The following is a 25,403-nucleotide window of genomic DNA, read 5'->3' on the forward strand; positions in this document are numbered from 1 at the left end:
CTCTCCACTTTCCCGCCATTATTGCTGCATGCATTTAAAATATCCCGCGCGCGGACTGCCAAAAAATCCTGTTTTGTTTTTTTATGACAGTTTTACGACTTCGGATCTCGTCTATACAGTCAAATCCTTATTTCTTTTGTGAAACTAATGCTATTTATTTAATGATATTATAATACATAATTATTATCTCTGCTTCCCCTTGAGATTCAGTATAAGATGTGGCGTTTTACTAAGATCACACTGACTTCTTGAAAGAATTTGAAATGTGATTGATTAAGCACTGCTTCGTTTTATTTGCCTACACTCATACACGTTATTAGGTTAGTAATCCACAATAAATTATTACACACTTACCTATTTGGAATAACACTTTGGAAAATTAAACAAAACTAAAACGACTTTATCCTGCTGTTAAGCCTGCTGTCGCGGCGACAGGCGATTCTTCTAAATGGCTAAAATACAGTTGTCCAGAGCTTGAAATTAGTAGTGCAATGAAAACAAACGAGAAAAGTGACAATACTAACAGCCAATCCGATTCAACTATAATTTATTATTGACCAATCAACAAACAGGCTTTGACGTTGATAACATTTTGATAGATTAAAATGAAAAAGAAAACGGAAAGATGCATTTATGTCATTCAGTGATTTTTGTAGATGCACGAGTGGTGAATGCACTTTGTTTGCTTTGTTATTTTGAGTGAGGTTGATGTTGATAGTAACAGTTCTTGTATTTAGAAACAAATTAAGTTGTGGGATCAAAGGCAGTCGTGCAAGTGCAAAATTCACGAAATGATCAAAACATAGTAAACAAGGGGTAAGTAGTTGTTGATTTGAAACTTTGTTGGCGGTTATGATAGTCAAAAATGTTTACTTCATACGAAAATACATCTAAATTAACGAAATGTTTAAGTGATTGCTTGGTCAGTACTTCATTTAGTAACTTAAACTGATGATAACATTGTCACTGCAATGCTTACCCAAAAAATTATAATTTGATGAAAGCTTTGATTCATCAAAACATTTTTTTGTCACTATTGCTACTTATTTTTATATCCCTACTGCTTCATAAATGAAAAAATTAACAAATAAGTGTGATGACTTTAGATAAAGGTTTTGAACACAGTTATTTTTACTTATTTATTTTTCAATTCACCAACATGTTATTGTGTCAGCAACCTTGCTGACACAATAACATGTAGCATTTATAAACGGCTGTCTTGGGATTTTATATCTAGAACCATTCATCAGAATCAAAACTAGATTCGATGAGAGAAACATTGCATATCTGAAACAATAACACCATGCCATGAGGGATACAAATACCTGCACTTTTTTATGTGATTTTGCAATGACTCATTGTCATTGGTATGTAAATTTAGACAGGATATCATTCATCAACTTTCCTTCAAAACTTTGGGGGATTCACTGATTTATCACCTAATCATCTCATTTGTAAGAGATATTGCCTTAGTTCTCTTATAACCAGCCAGTTCTTTTTTCTTTTGTTTCAAATGTAATTTAATTTATAAATAATTTTAACCACACAATATTAATAAGGGAAGATGGGGAATCAATTGACCCATTGTTTAGATAAGGTAGTGGATCTTTTTTGCCAAATTCTGGATTAATTTATTCATTAATTTGATAATGTACCTACTCTGGTTAGTATAAAAACAGCATTTAAAAAATACCTAGGTATAAATTGTTATTATTTGAAGAAAAAGTTTGTGGTATTTCAAATTTAACCATGTTCTAACTAACACTACTCACAGATTAAACTTTTTTCTATAGTAGGTATCAAATACTTTATGAGCTTTCAAATTACAGTGCTAACACTTCTTTAGTAAATAAAGCCACAAGATAACACAATAATAAACAACCCATAAAATGATAAATAACTTTCTAAAACACAATAAGATATTAAATAACATATTCGAACTTGTTAAAACTTGTTGTTTGTCATGCACTTGTTATTTTATTCATAACTACTCTACTGATAGTTAGCGTACTTTCAAGATAATATTAAGCTATAAAATCATACCACTTCAACTTTTTACAAATAATTGATTGGTCACTTTATCATTTTACCACATCCGGCAACAATTATCGTAGAGAACAATACAAAGATAAGCTAACCTTGACCTAAAAATAGAAAAGGAATCAGGTCTGGGACTCTTACAGCATATAAATTGTGCATTGAAATTATGCAGTAAGTAAATAAATCATAGGAATTGAATGGTGAACACAGACTTAGTCACATTCGCATAAGTGTGATTCTAAACTCTAAAAGCTTTTTAATCATTTTAGTTACTGGATAGATAGAACTATCAATAAACTCATCCAGCCAGACGTACCTACTAGCATAATATACTCCTACTAAAATAAGTTGTTCGAGGTCAACAGGCCAGTTAACTACAAAAGGAAACTCTGCATCAAGTATTTAAAACTCTTCCATAGAAAGACTGGGTACCTAAATAAATTAATTTTATCACAAAATTACAAATTGACATTAAGGAACAACCATGATCTTAATCATGTAAGAAGAATTTGATCTGGTAACCTGAGTTTTAAACTCTCCTTTTATCACGTGTTTAATACTCTGGTTATTGGCATCTCGCTATAATGATGAGTTTAATAAATAAATAAAATTAATATGTCATTCGTCAAATGTGTTGTTTTGTCAGCCACAAAACTATTGTGTGATTAAATAAACAACTTGAAAAACCTAACTGCCTAAGGCGGGAATTGAACCCACGATTTCCCGCCTTAGGCAGTTTGATTTTTTCAAGTTGTTTATTAATAATTTAGTTTAAGAAGCGACTCTAATCGCTAAGAAATTTTAATAAGTCATTGTGTGATTATAAGAACTTGTATATTATGTCATTTATTTGATGTTTACTAATTTCCCAAAAATTCCCAATTAATAGCGGCCTTGGCCGTCAGAGGCCAGAGCGCGGTCAACGCCACTCTTCTCGCATTTTTGACGTGTTTGACTATTTATTATGTAGGTGGCACTAATACGCAAGGTCGCGCAATGTTAAGAATTACTCAGTTTGAATCTTAATCTCCGGCCACACTAATGTTGCGGTATTTTTAGAGCCATTTAAAACTTCGGTTTAAAAAGTCAAGTGGTCTTTTAGTAGCAGCGGTCATTTCAAGTGTGTTCTATTTTTTATTCAAGGTAAAGTTTGATTTCTATGGCCTTATGGAAAACAGCAACATACTAGAAACATCGTTTTGTTTTATTTACTTCCAATCCTGATAATGCGAGTCACTTACCGTTCAGTAAAATACGCATTACTATTATTTTCTATAGTCATTAAGTTATTATCTACATTTAGATCCATTTAGACAAATAGTCTGTTGAAGCGCTTAGTTAATTCACTTTGCTGCCCTTTAATGCCATGCTTTCGCGATCGTTGTGTTCGTAAATTATCAATATTCAATATTGCCGAGACTTGCAGAGACGTGAATTGCACTAACGCCTATGGACGGAGAGACCTTATACAGGCAGCATTGTTTGTGATAGGACAGTGCAAGATACGAATTAGCGACTTGTAAACGCTTACCACTGGGAGCATCAAAATAGAGCTTTATTTCAAAACATTACTCTCCATTATACTGTTGTTGTATGTTGTTTACATGTAATAGTTTACTGCTACATTACACGTAAATGTTCCTGGTAAATGAGCGCTTTTACATCTAGGGATCGAAGCATATTCCAATAATGTAAAGACAAACTTTTTTGTTGCAATATCGCCCCTATTATAAACGAACTTAGGAGGCCACAGTGCTTAGCTAGACGTGCTGTCGTATGTATGGGACTATTCCCACCTATCGTGCCCTTCACCGCTGCAACTCCTGTGTAGCCAGGATCTGCAGCTTTACCGCCAATAAAAACCCAACCAGTGAAGGTCAAGTTTACCCCGCGGGAAAGTTTAGCTCTCATTGGACCCGCAACATTATCTTCTTCTGTAGATCACGATGGGTAATGTACATATTTTTCCAGATGCCACAAAGGCGCAAACAAACACGATGGACAACAAGAAAAGGCAGCTGCTTCAGCGCTACCAGCTCGACATCGTAAAGGATCTGGATGTCGAGTTCATCGTCGACGCCCTCTTCGCGAAGCAAGTGATCACGGGCCATGAGTTCGACGAGATAATCAACCGGGTATGGAGCCATCGCTTATTTAAATTGATTTGAAATGACACAGATCCAAACCATGATATTTTTAATGTAGGTGCCTAGATGTCGTCAAAATCACACTCAACTAACTAACGTTGGATTACCGTTATGTGAATCACCACAACAAGCAAGAGATAAGTCTCTTGCTAATGGTAATGGTACAAAAACCATCCTAACAACTTATTGTTAGGATGGTTTTTGTACCATTCGCGTTAATTCTCAATAACTACTCAGCCACGACGAAATCAATGAAGGCTATCGTTTTAATACTTAACAGTTGGCACCCCTGGCGATTGACAGGACCTTACTCTACAGTGGCGCCATCTTGACGAGTGCAAATGCGATAGTCCTCCTACCACTTTCGCGCTCACCAGTTGGTGCCACTGTCTTCGCTACTAGCAAGTGACAGGACCTTACTCTACAGTAGCGCTAACTGGTGAGCGCTAAAACGATAGCCCTCATTCAGTGTTTTGTTTGCTGTTTTATCAGTAGAATAGACAGCGAGGCATTTAGATTTATACCTATATTCGTCATATGATCGGACTGTGACGAACTTAAACCTATACCAATACCGGCAGAAACTATAGCTATACATACGAATTACGAATAGTTGAAAAATTGTAACAGGTGTGACATCTGAGACGTTTATATTTGAGGTGCTTTTTCACTGGGAGTTATGCGTATACAAACAAGTCTTTTAGCTTTACGTCAAAGCATAACGCTCAGAATCTAATCCAGTAGGTACCTACATATTGTTACATTCTCGTGATTCGCCCCGGTGGAAGAACACCTTTAGATTTTCCATCAGAATTATCAGACCAACTATGGTCAGTTATTCGTTACAGATAGTAACACGCAAGCACGCTATGATTTGCGACATACTTATTCAAATGAGATGAAACATCATTACCTAAATTGACTTCAACTACTCACAAATAGATTGTTTGTCAAACTATTTTTAACGGCTGTTATCAGGCAAGTTTAGAAGAAATTAAGCTTTAAATAAATCATATCTGTTTGCATACAACTTGCAACGTCACATAAAACATAATTAAGCTTTAAAGAAATCATATTACCTATCTGTTATTACACTTGCAACGTCAGTTATCAATAACACGTAATATCATTATCTCCATCCATACCCAATTCGTAGGATTGAATTAACACTGACCATATCTGTGACGTATCCTTATTAGTCATAGCAGGCCTGTTCATCTCCGCGAGTTTACATCGAAAACAAAACACGCACGATTGCCCCCTACAAGAGTACTATTCGACAAGGCCTCACATACGAGCGAACATTGACTCACGCACGCGTATTCTTGTGTATGATGGAAAAAAATAAAGAAAATGGTGTACTAAATACTGTGCAGTATTTAACTGCCTAAATAATAATAAAAACACAGAATGTACTTTTTTAAGTTGCCTCAAGACACTGAGAGGTAAATAAGTAGTTAATATTATTCATGATAATTCATGCTAAATCATGTATTTCCTCCGCCATTTTCTGCAGATTGGCACCTCACGTCACATCATTTTACCGAAGTCAGCCCTATAGCTTCGGCGCAGTACCGATCACTGACGTTTGTCAACAAAACTTCTGACAAACTTGCTTGACTCTTGAGACAAGCTAAATTACACCATATTGTTAATGACATTGAGCATACATTTTTTTAAATACCTTCGCGAAGTAAAACTTCTGTACGTAGTACTTATTATTATTCTGTGGTCATAGTTCTAATATCATAAATCCTTGTCGAAGTATTTAGGAGGAGAGTCCAAATGACAATCGTAGGCTTTTCTATTCCATTTCACTGTTTGCGTAACTGTTAGTTTACCTTGTGTTCTATTTATCTTTAAGTGCATGGTAATTGGTCTGCGTCCTTCTGTTATAACCACTTTGTGACATTAGCTCACACACACAAAAGATAATGCGACCTTTTATGTAAATTGCTGTACATTGCAGAAAAGTCGGAAAGACCGCGCGAGGTATATAGTTGACTACTTACTGGCGTATGGCACCAACAGTACGTTCGAGGCGTTTGTCGACTGCCTGGCTAAGGACTACGATTGGCTCTGGAAAAAACTGGTGGTGGAAAACAACGAGCCAATGCTGAACGAAAGCTTTGAGGACAGCCTGAGCCGTGGCGATGTCCCGAGGCTGCCTATGCACTATGTCAGGAGAACGACTTTGGTAAATATCTTTTAAAATATAAATTCTTGATTATTAGTTTTTGCATGTCTTTATAAAAGTTCATTTACGTTCTTCGCAAAACGATTTCGTTTTTAACACCTTCCTTTCTTACTTTACCACTGTCTCGAGATTCCGAAAAGAAACGACAAACAAAATAAAACAAACAAATCAAATTCGGCTAGTGAAAAAAGGTCTTAACACAATATTATCGTTTTTAAGCCGTTGGATAATTAATCGAAGTAGTTTTTTTCTGTAACTTTTATTTTAGCTGAGTAAACAATCAAACTTCCTACTTATTTGCAATGCAAAAGCTCCTGTAAAAGAAATAAAGTGTCCTTAATCGCATATGAAACTTGCCACAGGAAAAAGAAATAGAAACAAGATTGATTGTCCTTGCCCGGCACAAGATCCTGGCCCTGCACGGCATGTCTGGCTCTGGGAAGACTTCAGCGGTGATCAGCGTCCTCCGCGATAACTCCGAACTTATCACCAACAACTTCAACGGGGTTGTATTCTGGCTCAATCTGGCAAACTGCAAGACTGAAGATGACGTCATAGCACAGCAAAATAAGTAAGTAATATCTGACTGCACGGCATGTCTGGCTCTGGAAAGACTTCAGCGGTGATCAGCGTCCTCCGCGATAACTCCGAACTTATCACCAACAACTTCAACGGGGTTGTATTCTGGCTCAATCTGGCAAACTGCAAGACTGAAGATGACGTCATAGCACAGCAAAATAAGTAAGTAATATCTGACTGCACGGCATGTCTGGCTCTGGAAAGACTTCAGCGGTGATCAGCGTCCTCCGCGATAACTCCGAACTTATCACCAACAACTTCAACGGGGTTGTATTCTGGCTCAATCTGGCAAACTGCAAGACTGAAGATGACGTCATTGCACAGCAAAATAAGTAAGTAATTTCTGACTCTGCACGGCATGTCTGGCTCTGGGAAGACTTCCGCAGTGATCAGCGTCCTCCGCGATAACTCCGAACTTATCACCAACAACTTCAACGGAGTTGTATTCTGGCTCAATCTGGCAAAATGTAAGACGAAATATGACGTCATAGCACAGCAAAATAAGTGAGTAATTCTCATCTATAGTCGAAGTGTATCGTTGATTAGGATGCACTAATTATGTAAAATAAGGTGATGGTTCAATTAAATGGCTATGTCTCATTTAATATCTTGGGTTTACCCTGGTTTTGAAACCAGCTTCAGCAAACATTTACACGTAAAATCACAGTAATTGTTTAACTAATGAGGAAAATGCCTTGCTTTTATTTGAAATTAATTTTCAAGGTCTCAAATCCAAGCTGTAATTTAAACTCATTTTGGTTTGTTCTTCTATTTGTAGTTTATTAGTAATATCAGTACTTAGATAATTATTCTATTCAAGTTCAATACATTATCCTAAATCTGTGAGTCATCATGGTGTTTCCAATACACGAAATAAAGAATCGTCCAAATATGTATCTGCAGTGTGGGAGTGAAATATTGTCCACGATTGTTCAATCATCATTATGTATTGCGCGTAGTATTCGGTGATCCAGCTCGAAACTTGTTTGTAGGCAATGATAATACGATGCATGTGCCAAATTTAGCAGTGTAAACAAGTTTCGAAGATATTATGAAAGTAAGACACTGGTTTCAATTTCAAACGGTAGCAAACAAAATCATATTAACAAAAGTTTTTAAACTAAACATAAGTGATTGAGTTCTGTCGTGTGATTCGCCTACACGCCTCCCAAAGTACTAATGAAGCTAATTTTCTGAAGTAGACAGTAATTTATCATTCTCTGAGCCATCTTCTAAAAATATCTCGATCCAACTACCAATTTGAGCTGTTATGGGGTAATAAATAAAGGTTGTATAAAATAAAACTGTTTAAATCCTTGGTGGGGCATTCGTCGAAGTATAACATACTAGCTTTCCGGCCGCGGCTTTGCCTGCATGAAATTTTATGTCACAGAAAAATTATCGCGCGCGTTCCTCAATTCGTCCCGTTCAAAAACCGAAATAAAAACTATCCTATGTCCTTTTCTGGGACTCAAACTATTTCTATGCCAAATTTCATCAAAAATCGGTTTAGCAGTTTAGGCGTGAAAGCGACACAGGCAGAGTTGCTTTCGCATTTTTATTATTAGTAAGAATATCGGAAAATATGTTTTCAAAACTTTAGAAATGATTGTTGATCTGATTTCAACCTTCCTATCAAGAACTAAAATGATAAAACTAATTTCTGATTCGTGAAGTATAAAATGCATATCTTTTGCCAACAGATTATACCGAAGGGCATCGTCGATATACACTCGCACCTCACACATGAACTCCACAATGTCAATGTCAAGTTTAGGCTCCAACATGGACTCGCACTCCCTGTCCAGTTACGAGTGGACCTGGTTAGAACTGAGGGACAGGTTGAAGTCGCAGTTCTCGGAACAGGTTCTCAAGGAAGCCCTGTTGGTGCTAGATGAGGTCAATGAGAAACTTTGCGTCGAAGCGTTCGATATCGGATGCAAGATATTAGTAACGACCCGAGACTCCGAGGTCGTTTCCAGTTTTCAGCCGCTGATTATCAAGGTAAGTGAATGATTCATTCAAGCAGCGTATATTCTATTTGCTTGTTTATATTGAGTTGATATGATTATCACAATATTTTTCGTATAATTTCACTGTCTTATCAGCCACTGTGTACGGTAAATAATAACTGCTCAAATGTTACCGTTATGTGTGTAAAAAGTTTATCATTTGAGCGATGAGTAAGATATCACTATTGCCATATAGCGTGCACGAGGCTTGATCTATACGTGCGTATTTGTATGAGACCATGTAGAAGACCGATTCTCCGGCCAAATCATTCTAATATCACTGCATGGCTGTATGACTCTACCCTACCACGATTTACACTCCAAATAGCCTAAAATGTCTTTACAGCCATCATGCCAAATACTATATCTGTCAACACTGCGTACGATTGGTTTGTGACAACATTTCATTCACTGGCTACTCAATATTCAAACAGGTATTATGTGGTCATTCCCGCGTTGTTCAATTTGCATTTGATTCGATAATGCCTGAGGGTCGAGTCAAGGAGATTTGCGCGGGCATCACTCCAATGAGTTTATGTACGCACTTCCACAACTGTTCACTTTCAACAACTTCACATGATTATACCAGCAATTGGCATGAATTTCAAATGTCAATTCCTCTTAGGCCCTCGTTCCACAATGGCGGAGCGGAGCGGAGAATGTTTTGAATAACCAATCAGATTTAATTCTGTCAATTTCATTAAATTTGAACGACATCTGATTGGTTGTTCACCTTTGTGGAAACCGGGCCTCAGTTGTATTACAAAACAAACATGTTGTCATGTGTCTTAGTCTTAATAAGTCAATGCTTACTTAAAAATTTAAAATGTTACTTAAATAATACAATATTGCAATGTCAAATCACAACTGTATGATAACATTTCTTATTTTTAGGTAGAAAACAGTCTCAAAGAGGAAGAAACCTTAAAGCTGCTGGCTTCGTATGTTGATCTCGACGTCTCGCAGTTGCCCAGACAAGCCAAGAAGTTCCATGATGCGTGCAAAGGCAGCCCTTTTAACATTGGTCTCATCGGGGCCCAGCTAGCCGAAGACAAAGAGAGACTGATCCATGATCATAAACGGTGGAACTATTATTTGAAACAGCTCGAAAAAAAGGACTTCCTATAGTAAGTATTTCCACGTAACTTTCATTATACACGATCTCCATAAACAAGTTTTTTTTTCTACGCAGTATTAACTACTGTATTTATTTATTTAGCTTGAAACCTATCACAGTGAGCACTGTTATCTTTTTACTCATTCCTGTATTATTAATTTAGTCCTGCTGTTTTTTGTACACTGTATATTCTCCAACACTGCATTGAAATGTCCTTCATATTATCTATCACATTCACATTTGAGTAGGTTGTCTATGAAAACATTCATATTTTTTCTATTGTCACCTATCCAGAATTTCAGTCTATTACAGTCTTACACATCATCAACATTAAATGGCTAAGTAAACTAATATCTTCTGCTATTTTTAATCCTCTAGCTAGATAATATTTCTTTCTTTTACTATGGAATGCTTTAATGAGTGGAAGACATAGATATAAATTTTCGATTTTTTACACTACTTACTAGAGATGAAACGGATATCCGGTAACTATCCGGTAGGCCGGATATCCGGCCTATTTTTACTATCCGGCCGGATACCGGATAGTAACTCACTATCCGGCCGGATACCGGATATTAAAAAACTACGACAATTTCCTATAATAAAATTAAATACATTAATCTTTGAGGTAAATATCAATAAAAATGGCTTATGATAATGACAGCTTTTATTTAAAGTCCAAAAAGTTACAAAAAAAAACATATTGAGGCCTTTCAAAAAACTAATTTCTTTTTCTAGGCTATTCACTCTAATGACGAATACATTGTATAAATAGTAAATATCTGTTAATGTCGAAATATTGCCAAATAAAACAAGCGATCTTTTTTTCACTCATGCAGATAATCTGATGACATGATGCAGTTCAGTCAGATTACGCAGCGAGTAAACTAATTTAATTTTAGCTATTCAATCAAACACTCACGATGGCAACCGAAATTCGATTTTCGAAAAGTGTGACTTGTCCAGTCTACCAGACCCACTGATCGCGTTCGAAGCACCTGTGCGGCGCTAAACTCGTCACGACATGCAACAAGACAATGGGCCAACTATCCGGCCGCCGGATATCCGGCTATCCGGCCTAGCAGCTCGCCGGATATCCGGTATCCGGTATCCGGCCAAACAACTATCCGTTTCATCTCTACTACTTACTACCTCACTTCCATGTCTGTAAATATTTCGATGCCACTCGGTCAAAATGCAGTTATTAATAAATTAGGCATGCAACAGACATACATCCCACTCCTAAAATTTAATTGCACATAGTCATGTAGATAATCATTATTCACAGCTTGTTGAGGCATAACGACAACCAAATGAAAACAATAGAGGTCTGCATAAACTCATTGCAACCAAATATCCTACCACTTTTCAAAATGCTAGCCATCTTGCCAGATAACGTTAAAGTATCCGTTAGAGTTCTATCCAAACTCTGGAATAAGGAGACGAGCGATGTCGAAATGATCATGAGGAAACTCCGTGTCAAATCTCTCATTATAGAAATTTACGATCACGATCAGAGGAACTACATGTATGAAGTTCACGACCTTATTATGACGTACTTAAAAGGCACATTATTGAGTGATGAAGACAAAAAGAAATTGCATAGCGATTTTCTGAAGAGCTACCAGTATGATGTGAATAAGCAGCTGCCTGTTGAAATAACGGACGATGGTTACATAGCGTTTTACATCGGCTACCACATATTGAACACGAAGAATCTCAACAACAGATGGTCATTGTTCAACAAGTTGTATTTGGATCTGAAGTTTCTTGGGAACAAAGTAAGGCTCACTGGACCTGCGGACGTGATACTGGACTTACAAAAGTATGAAACGCAAATAGTAAACGATGTGAGTATAATGAAGACGTACTATGACGCATGCGCCATTATCGGCTCGCTAATTAGTTCAAACCATTTTTGTGGTTTAGATTTTTTTATTCAAACCATTGTTATTTGTTTACCTTGTAACATTATTATTTTAATTAGTTCATTCTACTTTTATTTCTCTAACATTAAAATACTATTTACACTAATTTCTCAATGTCTAAAATCTTTTTAAGAGCTATTTTTCGGAACCTGTTGCTCAAGATTTAACAAAAACAAAAATCTTTACAATAAATACAAATAATGACTTTCCCATACATGTGCGTTGTAATATTTACCATTGAGTGTTATCAAATAAGGATAAACACAATTGTAATTTAATAACATAAAATGTTGTGTTTATCTTCATAAAATTAATTTTCGCACGGCTTGCAAATGAGACGCAAATAGTCAATTGGTATTATCACAAACAGTGAATCGCATTATTTTGTTCTATGTTTTATTAAAATAATCACAAAGACAGCTGTCTGGTGGTACTTACACTGCAACACCATCTACGGTTGTGGGTTCGAATCTTGCAGCTGCAAAATTAATGTAATGTGGTTCATTTATTTATGTCTAGAATCATTAGCGCTTATATTATTCCATTATACATAATAATATGAATCAACTAAAGCATCTTTTTGTTATCAAGACTCCATATTTCAAGCTCTTCATAGGAAGTTTGAATTAATATATTTATTTGAATTATGTTTTTGAGATCCTAACACAGGCAATAATTATATTAAAAAGAGGTTCCAGTATGTGCAATGCTTTGTAATCGTTTTAACCAAACTTTTTTAAAATACAGTTGTTTTTTGCAGACCCTTGATAGGGACCTTCTTTGCAGCATCAGAGCGTACATCAGTACCCATGGCATAGACTTGTACCGGTACCCTAGCACCGACATAGTTCAAAGCATACTTCAGCACGAGTCGACTGGCATTCTCTACACAAAAGCCTGGGATTTGGCTCGGCAAAGCGTTGCGAAGAAGGAACTGTACTTTGAATTCTTGTAAGTAAATAGATAACATTTTATTGCACACAACATAAAACAAGAAAGGAAAGGAATTAAGAAAAAAGGTGTGAAGAGCGATCTCTTCCAGATAATCTATAAGACAGTTGAGTATGTCGAATTACTGATGCTAACTTTTTGATTAGAAAAATGTTGTACCCCAGATTTGAAATTAATCTGCAGCTCATAACATGTAAATGGGTAAACAAATCAACACGAAACCTATTTTCTCAGTCCCCTAGGATAAGGGGTACCTATATTCGTTAGTATCATTACGCTAACACAGTTCACTGTGCAGGGTATATTAACTCACTCCTTCAAAATGTGTTTCCAAAAAGCCCAATACTTATGATATTAAAGGAATTTTATTCTTAACCCATTTCTGGAATTTTGAGTTAACTCAATGAGTGGATGCTTGTGCCAGAGTTACTGAGTTGAGTCAAGAAAATTTCCCGAGTTACATGACATACTTACACAGTAGCGTGCTCAGAGTGTGGTTTTACAAGCATTTTGTATGACATCTTGAGGGTATCTTACTTACACGCAACTTAACAATGTAAATTACCGTAAACCGGTAAGAACTTACCTGTAATCAAGAAAATGGCACATCAAAATATAAAATAAATATTGTTGGAAAACCGTGGGAACTTGTGGGTATTGTTACGGTGATATGTATATCATGTAATTGTTGTCTGCAAATCAAATAAAGAAAAAAAAAACCTGCCTGTTAAAAGTTATCTTCAGCCATGTAATTTGACACTTACACAAGTAGTAGGTACGGTTTTTCTTATATTTAAACGAAATGTATTTTTTTATTCAGCGACTCAAAACAAAATCAAGAAAATGATACAACACTAAAACTAAATAAAGTAGGTAATGTGCGTGTCCACTCAACATCATGCCGAGGTGTCGTAAGGAATACTTACTTCTATATTAATATCGTAGTATTCGTAGTTAATATTAATATCACATAAATATGCATTTGATTTTAATCTACGATTATTTTTTCAGGCATGAACAAGATGTCGAAGAAATAAAACACTCTACCATTGACGTGAAAGAGAATATCTCAGCTGTGTGCTTTCTCGGCGACTATGTGCTTGTTGGTACTTTTACTGGGCTTGTAAAGGTAAGGATACACACACTATTATTTGAGAATATAATGTTAGCAAATAATATTATTGTAATTGTAACACATGATTGATTCACTCTCACATTAAATTTTTTTGTTGTGGAAATTGACTTAATTTATGTAATTATGTCACCTACACTTAATTTATATGTTATTGGTTTGCTTCAAACAAACCAAAAATATTTAAAATCAAAACTGATGTTCCATCATCATTATGATGGCTAACCTTACAAACTCAAAATGCTACTGCACGATATTCTTTATGCTCCTGCTGGCAGCTATAACATTATTACGTCAGATTATTCATAAATAATAATTTAGAGTCATTTTTAATAAGCGTTCAATATCTCTTTTCGTTTCAATTTAACTTGACTTGCAGTTATGTTTACTTTGAAATCGATTCTATTACCGTCTTGTTTGAAGCAAACTATCACAGTGTTAGTTTTAACAAACACCGTACTGACTTGTTGTGCACCACACTTGCAGTTCTTCCATATACCCACTAACAAACTAAAGAAAGAACTGAACGGATCAGAGTACGGTATTAAATGGATTGGTGCATGCCCCATGAATCCGCCGCAAGTGGCAGCGCTGTCTTTTGACGGCGTCATCAAGATGTGGTTCATTGATGACGTCGAGAGGGAGGAGACTGATGACGTCATTGATGAAGGTTTGTACACACAATTCAAAGATACGTCCTCACACAAACTCACTCATATTTTAAGTTCTAATCTTATGCTACGTTTGTTTATCGTCCTGTTGTCTGTCTGTGTCAAATTATTATTAGAAACTACTATTGGTTTTTTGTTCGCTTTTCTCTTTAATGTATTTTGTAGTATTGTTCTATTTAAATATTTGTAGTAATTATGAAAAGTATAAATTTTCCATACACCTATGCGCTAGTGAAGTTGAATGCAAAATTATCAAAAGAAGCACTTGACCTGTAATTAATTTAGGATATATACTTGACTGATATCGAATTCAGTCGATTATTAAGGCTTTGCGAATGTTTAAAAAATCTCATACAATCAATACTATAGCAAACCGACAATATCAGATTTTGATAGAATGCAGTGCGTAGTTTCCATATAACAGCATCTGAAATATTCCCCATTATTTACCAGAAAACGAGGAACTATACAACAACAACTGTCCAAGCAACTGCACGATACAGCCCAAGCTGGGTTTATTCCTGAACTGCCGCTGGGCCAACCATCACGAGGTGTTAATCGCGCACACAGCCAAGATGATTGTGCTTTACAACGTCGATGGGACGGTGCTAAAGGTGTTCGACAATTTTGACAGGTGAGTGGATAAATCGACAGTCGAAAACACATCCAGATTGATGATACTAAATAATAGAAAGGGTTAGGCCCTTTCTATTATTTAGTATCATCAATCTGAATAAATAGTGGTTCAGAACGCACTACTATGCCGAGAGGTCCCGGGTTCGATTCCCGGCCGGGCAGAAATTGAAATGATGAATTTTAATTTCTGTGACGGGTCTGGGTGTTACTATGTATAATATGTATGTACTTAAAAAAAAAGTATATAATTTAGTTGCTTACTTTGGGGCTAGCTGGCGCTGTGTGAAATTGTCCAAAGATTTATTATTTATTATAAATAATTTGATTTGATTCATATTAAAACTTTCTCCCAACAATTCTCATCTTGGCGATATGTAAACTGTACTTTTCATGACGTCTTAACAAACTTGAAGTTTAAAACGCAAAGGAATAAAACACAAATTCCTAATCTAGGTATAGGTCGCACAACGTAAGTTGAGGCGAATATACTCACACTGATGTAATATTTGAATTCAGGGGGCGTAGTGTGAGTTTACATCAAACGCATTCGATATCGACTGTGTAAATAAGGACAAAATGTATGACGGATTGTACAGCGCCCCTAGCGGAAACTTTCAAGAACTAAAATCATCATAATTATATTTTTTTAACGCGCTCGCAAGTGACGACGTTTGATGTAAACTTAACACTAAGCCGTCTGAATACACAAATCAGTCGGAATACGCAAGATTTCGACGCCGTCACCTTAAACAGAAATATTTGCTTGTGTTGATCGCCTCAACTCTTGCTGCGCGACCTATATTTATACCTAACCATCTTTATAATGCATGTGTCATTCACAGGGACCAAGAGATACTATGTTGCGCTCCATGCAACTACGACAACTACTTGATCGCGGCTGTGGTCAGCAACGGCGCCAACTATCTGTTCGTCATCGACCAGACGAGCAAGGACAAGATCATGACCATAAAGGAAACTGGGCCGGTGCTCAACATATTAATTGTTCCAAGTCAGTAATTAAATCTCTAATGGCGCAAGTACACTATGAACTATGACCGAGACGAAGCGCTAGAACATCGATCGAAGTATGGGCGAATCACGGGTGGGGAAAGGAGAAAGTAACCGAGATGGTGTTCACACTATTACGTCTCGGCCAATTTTCGACATAGTATACTTGCGCCATGAAATTGTTAAGTGTATGAAGAAATGTAATATGAAAAGAGAGCTTTATCTCCATCTCATCTCTTTATTATCATTTTTTTAAGATTTATTCAAGGCTCAAAATATGGCATGACCAAGCAATCATGTATTTACTAAATTAGTTTTTAGCCCCAAACTAAAACGATATTTCTTACAGGTCACCACAAGACCATCAAAATCATCACCCTAAAAGCGAAAGAAATAACGCAACACCTGTATCAAATAAACTACCAAAGCAATACGTGTATGTGCAACAAAATTATTGAGGCCAAAGACGTGAAGGACAATCTTTTATTCCTGACCATAGTCGTTAACAAGATTGGCACTTTGCTGTTCGCTTCGACGGACGATAGCCGGGTCATCTGTATAGACTTGAAGACCAATTCACGAATATTTGACTTGGAAAATCGGAGGGGGTAAGAATTTTATTGATACTTTTAAAAATCGTTGATAGAGAGGAAATATAACAGACGACAGCACATCAAAATAAACACGGTGTCTTATGTGGTTGTAACGGGCGATATTGCAACAAAAATGTAAGTCTGATGTGCTAGCGTCCGTATAACAATGAGGGGTAATGACAACCTGTGTGCCTGTGGTTGAATGTGATAAGATTCACGCCCGTATTCACAAACATTACTATGAGGTCTCACAGTACGCGTGGACGCACAGGGTGACACACGAACCAATCACAGAGCTCTATTCAACGCTGTGGGTTCGATTTGCTGCTTTACTTAAGCAAGTATCATTTGTGAATACGGGCGTCAAAGTTTTTGCAACTCCAGGATCTCAAGATTTGCAAACTCGTTTCCTTTCTTTTTCCATCCAAGTGATAACGTATGCCCGCATCGACGTCAACTACGCCAAAAGGTCTTCAATAATAATATTGAAACTGTAAACTGTAAAGGGCTGTTGATGATGATGATTATAAAATCATCATCATCAACAGCCCTTTACAGTCCACTGCTGGACTATGAGCCTCATCCACTATAATGGAGGGTTTTGCCATAATCCCCACGCTTGGCAGGCGGGTTAAAGATCGCTGTATAAAAGATTGATGTTTATGAGAGCGTTGCTGCCCGTTCTCTGTTTGATGTGTAGTCCCTAAATCGCCTCTTACGATACCCGCGGGATATTATAATAAAACATTTTAATTTATTTTTTAGAAATGTAGTATCAATGGATGTCAGTGAAATAGCCGTTTGGAACGACTTCGAGCCGGGCTCAGACGTACTGCTTACCGGGACCGGAACTATTGAAAACTCCGCCAAAGTGTGGAACCTGGAACCGACTTATGTATTGCAGCAGACCCAGAAGAACGGGTAAGTTCATTTCATTGTTAATCTATATATATAAAAGAAAGTCATGTTAGTTACTCCACTTATAACTCAAGAACGGCTGAACCGATTTAGCTGAAAATTGTCAGGGAGGTAGTTTAGAGCCAGGAGAAGGACATAGGATACTTATTATCCCGTTCGAAATTAAAAAAAAAGTCTGCTTATTTATTGCCATTAAGGCGGAACAAAGTTCGCCGGGTCAGCTAGTTTCAGATAAAAAATACACACTTGCTCGTAGGTTCGCTACAGCCAAATAATTTCCACTGCTGGACAAAGGCCTTCCCCAATAATTTCCAAAACGACCGACATCCAAGTATTTCCCGAGACCTTCACCAGATCGTCGGTCCACATAGTGGGTGGACTACTACCCTCCACGTCTTCCGAATCGTGGTCGCCACTCGAGAACTTTTCAGCCCCAACGGCCATCAGCTTTACGAGCTAATATGCTCGCCCACTGCCAATTAAGTTTGGCAATTCCATGAGCTATGTCATTTCTGATTCGATCCGCAGAAAAACTTCGTGTATAGCCCGCTCCATCGCTCTTTGGGTGATAATAAAATACAAGCGACCGCCCGCGACTTCATAAGCGTGGTTTCACCCCCTTTCGTACAATCCGTTCTTAGTGAACACCTACGTTTTAAAAGGAACCCCATGTAAAATCATTCTGGGAGTGGGTAGTCAATGCGAAAAAACGCTCAACGGTTGGAATGTGCAGGTGTCAAAATGTCCATACGGACCGGCTGTCAGTGTGGCAAAAAGTATGAACGTCAAAAAGTCTCAGTGTCAAAATGTACATTATTACCATGGTTACAATGGTTTAGTGACAAATGGTACACATCACAAAATGCAAGTACAACAAAAGGTGTGATAGATAAAATGATCAACTGGATATATTGTGCTCATGATTTAATTAATAAAATTAAATGTCAAAATGTTCAATGTTCTTGTAGACCAGCCAATAAAGATTTTTGGACACTTTTACCTTGATGCATTTAAACACGTGTTCACGTTAGCTATTATACAATAAGACGCTTGTTCGAATAAACCCGAAGACATTTTAACTTCAGATCATTTTAACTAGACATGCCACGAATATTCGGCTACTATTCGGTATTCGGCCTATTCGGCCACTTTGTTTGGTATTCGGTATTCGGCCGAATAATAGGTACTATTCGGCCGAATACCGAATACCAAATCATGGAAAAAAAGACACATCATATTAATCAAGATTTGTCTTTATTATCAAATTACAATACTTTAACAAGTAAAATTAATAAGCGGTAAGTTGTGATGGGTAAAAACAAGCTTTTCAGCATTTGACGGTAGCAAACGATTACGCTTTTCATCATAAATGATACCAGCTTCAGAATACAACCTCTCACTATACACGCTACTCCCGGGAGAAGAAAGATAAACTTTAGCAAATTTCGAGAGGTTTGGGTATTGTTTTTCATTAGCTGACCACCACTTGTAAGGATCAGCTTTCTGATCTAGTCGATTTGATTTCAAATAAAAATCCATCTCATTTGCCACAGTATTCTTCTCCACTAATATAATAAATAATAAATCTTTGGACAATTTCACACAGCGCCAGCTAGCCCCAAAGTAAGCAACTTAATGCTTGTGTTATGGGTGCTAGCTTAACGGATATACTACTTATATACTTTTTTTTTTAAATACATAAATATTATACATAGTCACACCCAGACCCGTCACAGAAATTAAAATTCATCATTTCAATTTCTGCCCGGCCGGGAATCGAACCCGGGACCTCTCGGCATAGTAGTCCGTTCTGAACCACTACACCAAACGGCCGACAAATTTTACTATTCGTGGCAACTCTAATTTTAACCATTGCTCATTTCGACGTTCATACTTTTTGAAAATGAAAATGAAAATGAAATATTTTATTCAGCGACACAAATCAAAAATATTTAACAAAAGTAAAGAGAGTAGGTAATGTGCGTGTCACCGAAACGGTATCCACTCAGCATCATGTCGAGGTGTCGTAAGGGACACCACGACGCTGGTCTTCCGTGGATACTCGGAGGGCAAGAGGCACTGCTATAACACAGCAATACTACTCCGGTTGCAGTACAAGTAACACAGTTATCACTAAAAAAAACACACCGATTTCCTTACTGGTAGGCGAAGAATACAACACTGTTACTTAATGAACAAAGACTAGGTAGGTACAGTCGACAGCACATCAGGCCACACACTCCGATTGCAAAACAGCTCCCATCACAAGAAAGTAATTATGATGTCAAAGCGTTTAACACGATGCACCTTCGTCCGCACACCAAGCGAAAAAATAATCAAAATATTCATGCGTAAGAATAATAATAATAAATGGTAGGTCCCAGAAAAAATAATAATGGTGATATTATGATATACTGAACTAAATACCTGTTTTTTTTTTTTTTTTTAATAATTTAAGATTCCTTTTGTAAATTTAGCAAGTAACCCTTATATCTAACACGAAAAGATCCGATACTAGGACAACACCTTATAGGTGGTGGTATATTGTTCCAGCACTTCGTGGCAGAATAACGAAAACTGCCACGAAATGCCGCACTGCTGTGACTGGGACAAACCATCCGAGAAGCAAGTCTGATTCTACGTTGAGAAAATGAAAGCTTTTCATACAAGTAGGGCGGCGATTTCCTTTGTACAATACCAAATAACATACATGCAAAGTGAAGTGAGCGCCTAGACGTCATGTTCAATAGGTTTCCTTGGTTAAGAAATGGGGTGATGTGAGCCCTTGGCGGAACGTGAAAACAGAATCTAGCACATGAGTTCTGGACGCGCTGAATAAGTTTCCTCGTATATCCGAAAATACACTCGCCCATGACCGTATCCGCGTAATTTAATTTGGAAAGTATTAATGCTTCACAAAGTTTAACTCTTATGTCGATATCTAAATAATTACGAATCCTATATAGAACTTTAAGTCTATAAAAACAGTTTTTGACTGTCACCAAAACGTGATTGTGAAATTTTAGACGACTGTCCATAAGAACTCCAAGATTTCGGGCCTCTGTCACTTGTTTGATAACAGTTTCTCCAATCCTGACCTCAAGAGGAAACGTGTTAATTTTATTTATTTGGTTCCTAGAGCCCAGCACCAGAAACTGAGACTTACAAGGGTTTAGAAGCAAAGAATTATTGTTTGCCCAGTTGCTGATTCTTGTCAAGTCCTCATTAATAATGCTAAGTGCATTAAGAGTCCCATCTGGATGGAAAGAGTGGTAAATCTGTAAATCATCGGCATAAAGATGATAATTACAATGCCTTATACAGTTCACCAAATCCGCACTGTACAATATAAAAAGAATTGGCCCCAAAATAGATCCCTGAGGAACGCCGCGGGTGAGTAGGGCAGCCTCGGACCGCGATCTGATACCGGTTTCGCTGCAGATCTCAACCCGTTGCGAACGATTAGTGAGGTAGCTGGAGAACCATTCAATAGTGTTTCGGTGGAACCCATAATATGCCATTTTAGAAACAAGGAGTTTATGGTCTATTGAGTCGAATGCGCGAGAAAAATCTAAAAGGGCAAGTATAGACCCATTACCTCTATCCTCCGCAGCCAGGACATCGTCGACAACATCCAACAGAGCAGTGGCTGTGCTACGGCCGCTTCTAAACCCAGACTGCTTTTGAGGCAAAATGTTGCTGCTGTCAAGATACTCCGTTAGCTGCTGGCACACAATTTTTTCTATAATCTTTGACATGAAAGGATGAATGCTAATTGGTCTGAGGTCTTTTACCTCATTAGGGGTGTTGTTTTTAGGTATAGGTTTCACTATGGCCTCTTTCCATACATCAGGGAAAACACAAGATTGAATAGATTTATTAACAAGTGCGGTAATAACTTTAAGTGTTTTTGGCAAAGTCAATAGTATCATATCGCGTGTAATACCATCTGCACCTTCCGCATTAGACGAGATACTCATAATTATTTTGGAGACGCAGGATTCGTCAACGGGAGAGAGTCTGAAGGACGCAGGTCCGAAACGATGGAACTCATAATAGGTAAGTTCAGAAAGAGGAACATTTTTGCTGCCAGGAATATTCAGAAAATGCTGATTAATTTCATCTGGACCACCGATACCAGAGGGCAAGGAAAACGATCTATTATTGAAGTCAGCAATATGCGTTTTGATGTTCTTCCATAATTCCTTTGGATTATTAGATTTTCGGCTAATTGCAAATTTGAAGAATGCGGACTTTTCAGAATGCAGAGCTTTGTTTACCACAGATTTCATTTCTTTATAATATTTAATGTCACTCTCGAGCCCAGTATTGCGACTTTTAGCATGGGCTTTATTTCTTAATTTTATCATTTCTCGGATTGTCGGGGTTATCCAAGGATAACTACGATTTTTAATACACGATTTGATAACAGGCGCATAAATATTGAAAATGTGCAATATATATGCATTAAAAGAAGGAACTGCCTCATTTACATCTTCGCCCAGTAGCCGATCCCATAAGATAGTGTTGACAAGAGCGTCAAACTCTACGAAATCAATGTCTTTGAGCGGTCTATAAGAAATCCACTTTGGGGCCGATTTAGGCTTATTTAAACGCAACTTGAATGATATAAAAGCGTGACTACTCAGTTCAGGTATATAATCGACAGATACCTCGAAAACTCTAGTGGTGCTACAAACTATATCCAGCAAGGTTTCAGAGTGATTAGTGAAGTGGGTGGGCTGGGTAACGTACTGATCGAGACTCAAGGATTGAAGGAAAGATGTTAATTTCGCGGTGCTGGGGTCATTAGAAGCAAGCAAATTAATGTTAAAATCTCCCATAAGTATAACATGTTCAAACGTGGCAAGTGAACTCACAGATTCGGCCAACGCATCAATAAAGGTATCCACGCACAACCAAGGTGGACGATACGCGGTACCAATGGCCAGCTTGACCCCGTTCAATGTGACGCTCAGCCACATCTGCTCAACAGTGGTTCCCTGTGGAAGCTGTATTTGCCTGGCATAGATACCGTTGCGGATATAAAAGCCCACTCCTCCGCCACGCGCACGGACACCCGCGGGACGCGGTACATGGCGAAGCCTATAACCGGCCGGCAGCGGCGCTCGCCCTTCCTCACCATGTCTTAACCACGTCTCGTTCAGGGCCATGATATCGACAGAATGACTCTCCAGCGCAGCCAGAAACTCCTCATGCCGCGTTCCAAGTGATCCGGGGTTCAAGAAACCAAATGTAAGATATTTACACTTATCAAATTGAAATGTAAAAGCAAATGATATTAGAATGAATTTAGAATTAATTAAATATAATTTTACTAATGAGACATGACGCCAGTTTATAAAGGTGTTCAAGGCAATGAATTTGAATAAACAAGTTTGCACTGTGCCGACAGCCAAGATACAATAACAATAATAATAATTATTATAAGCTATTTTAAACAGATTATCATTACAGTTACCAATCGATATTACACAGCAATAATATAGCGACTTTAATGTTGCGCGCACGAACACATTGACATTGTGCATCGTATAGAATGCATGACAAATATGCACAAAATACATGAGCCCTAATTTCACCTTCCAGAAATCTAAAAGTCAAAAAACAAGAGGTCCAAACACTCTGGCGAAATCATCTAAGGATCGAAGATGGAAGACCTGCGATCCGTCACTCTTACGAACGAACACACGTCCCCGTCTCGTCCAAGAGTATCTCCACTGCTGCTTGCGACACTCCTCACGCACCCGGTAGAACAGCTGCCGATTGGAGCGAGTCAGGCGCTCGTTGATGTACACCCGGCCGCCGCCCTCGCCCGTAGAGCCGCGACGCACGCGCGCGGCCCGCAGCAGGTCGTCGCGCAGCTGGCGGCGCGCCAGGCGCACCACCACGCGGCGCGGGCGGGCCCCGCCGGTCTCGGCCGGGGGCGCACCCACGCGCTCCGCGAACACGACGTCCCGCTCCTCCAGGGTCACCCCGAGGCGGCCGGCGAGCACGGCGACGCTGTGGAAGACGTTCTCGCCCTTCTCGTCCGGGAGGCCGCCGATCTCCAGGTCCGCGAGGAGCGCGTCCTGGTCGCGGTCGTTGAGCTCCAGCTTGAGCTCGGCGACGGTTCGCTCCAGCGCCGCGACGACTCCCGACCCGGCGCCGGTGCCCGCCTCCGTCTGCACGCGCCCCACCGCCTCCAGCCTCTTCTCGACCTCGTCCAGGCGCTCCGCGTTCGCTCCTTCCTTTTTGCCACACTAACAGCCGGTCCGTATGGACATTTTGACACCTGCACATTCCAACCGTTGAGCGTTTATTCGCATTGACTACTCACTCCCAGAATGTGTAAAGGACATTGTCAGAAATCGCCTAAAAACCGCCCAAAAACATTAACCCATCATAATTATTTTCTAATTTTTTTAATACATTAAGCACCCTTTCATTCTAATGGACACTTAACCCATTAACCGCCGCAGTCGCGTATGACCGACAACAGAATTTGGGGGCACTAGCGCCGGAGTCGGGCATAGCAGACTGAATTTTTGCCGCTCTATTCTAAGGGAATGAGACGATCCATGAGAAAGATAATAATAAAAAATCCAATACTTTGAACACATTGTTTTAATTCATGAATTCGGACTTCATTGCACCTATTAAACGTGACATATTTAAAAAAAACTAACACCATAATTTCACATCGCACAAAGCAATATTATTTTAGGACCTCAGCGCCGCAGTCGTTAATAAAAGACCATAGTGTTGTAGTAAAATCTTCCCATCATTTTAATGAAATGGAAATTAATTATAATGAAAATGTATAAATTCGTTTTAGTTTATGTAGATTTAAATACAGAAAGATAAGTACAACGTTATGAATTAAACAGACGAATTATTTAAATTGTAATACGATATAAATTTTAAGTAAACGATGATAGAAAAACGCAAAGATTTGGAAACTTGCACAACACTAGCAGTGCGGAGTATTCAACGTTTTCTTAACATGCTCCAGCGCCGGAGTCGGGAATACACGACCGCTTATGACGTCATAGACGCACGGAAGTTTGGAATAGTGAGGGTAAGTTGATAATTTTATCGTATGATGAATATTTACTTACAAGTGGGTAGTTCGTGACTAATTGCTAGTGCAAAATAACGCAAAATAACAAACCGATACTTTGTAGAATAACTAATATTATCAAAGTAATAAAAAAATTAACTGACTTCAGAAATACTGAATTTTTTTTCTGATAGTTTGCAAATAAATGTCCATCCATGCAAAACTGAAACGGGCTGATAATAAATAAATAAAATCAAAATCTTACTTACTCGGTTGCGTTCTACGTATGAGCATACAAAATGCAGGTAGCGAATAAAATCGTACAGTACTTTTAGCCGCATTTGATTATTTCGTGTCCATGAACTTGTTAAATAGTTATAAAACATTAGTTAAATAATAAAGAAAAAAATA

General features: G+C 38.0%; 1 protein-coding gene across 1 annotated transcript in view; it reads left to right on the forward strand.

Annotated features, from left to right (window-relative positions):
• The first annotated feature begins 645 nt into the window (after positions 1-645).
• LOC135076264 (apoptotic protease-activating factor 1) overlaps positions 646-25,403 on the forward strand; it is a 36,150-nt gene continuing 11,392 nt past the window's right edge. The window contains exons 1-14 of the mRNA XM_063970748.1: positions 646-816; positions 4,012-4,175; positions 6,157-6,384; positions 6,747-6,955; positions 8,667-8,967; positions 9,870-10,102; positions 11,381-11,942; positions 12,781-12,971; positions 13,983-14,100; positions 14,590-14,773; positions 15,228-15,408; positions 16,253-16,419; positions 16,768-17,026; positions 17,777-17,932. Coding sequence (XP_063826818.1) covers positions 4,038-4,175; positions 6,157-6,384; positions 6,747-6,955; positions 8,667-8,967; positions 9,870-10,102; positions 11,381-11,942; positions 12,781-12,971; positions 13,983-14,100; positions 14,590-14,773; positions 15,228-15,408; positions 16,253-16,419; positions 16,768-17,026; positions 17,777-17,932 — 2,927 coding nt within the window. The 5' untranslated portion in view covers positions 646-816; positions 4,012-4,037. The remainder of the gene's footprint in view (positions 817-4,011; positions 4,176-6,156; positions 6,385-6,746; positions 6,956-8,666; positions 8,968-9,869; positions 10,103-11,380; positions 11,943-12,780; positions 12,972-13,982; positions 14,101-14,589; positions 14,774-15,227; positions 15,409-16,252; positions 16,420-16,767; positions 17,027-17,776; positions 17,933-25,403) is intronic.

Source organism: Ostrinia nubilalis, chromosome 11 (assembly GCF_963855985.1).
Source record: "Ostrinia nubilalis chromosome 11, ilOstNubi1.1, whole genome shotgun sequence".
NCBI lineage: Eukaryota > Metazoa > Arthropoda > Insecta > Lepidoptera > Crambidae > Ostrinia > Ostrinia nubilalis.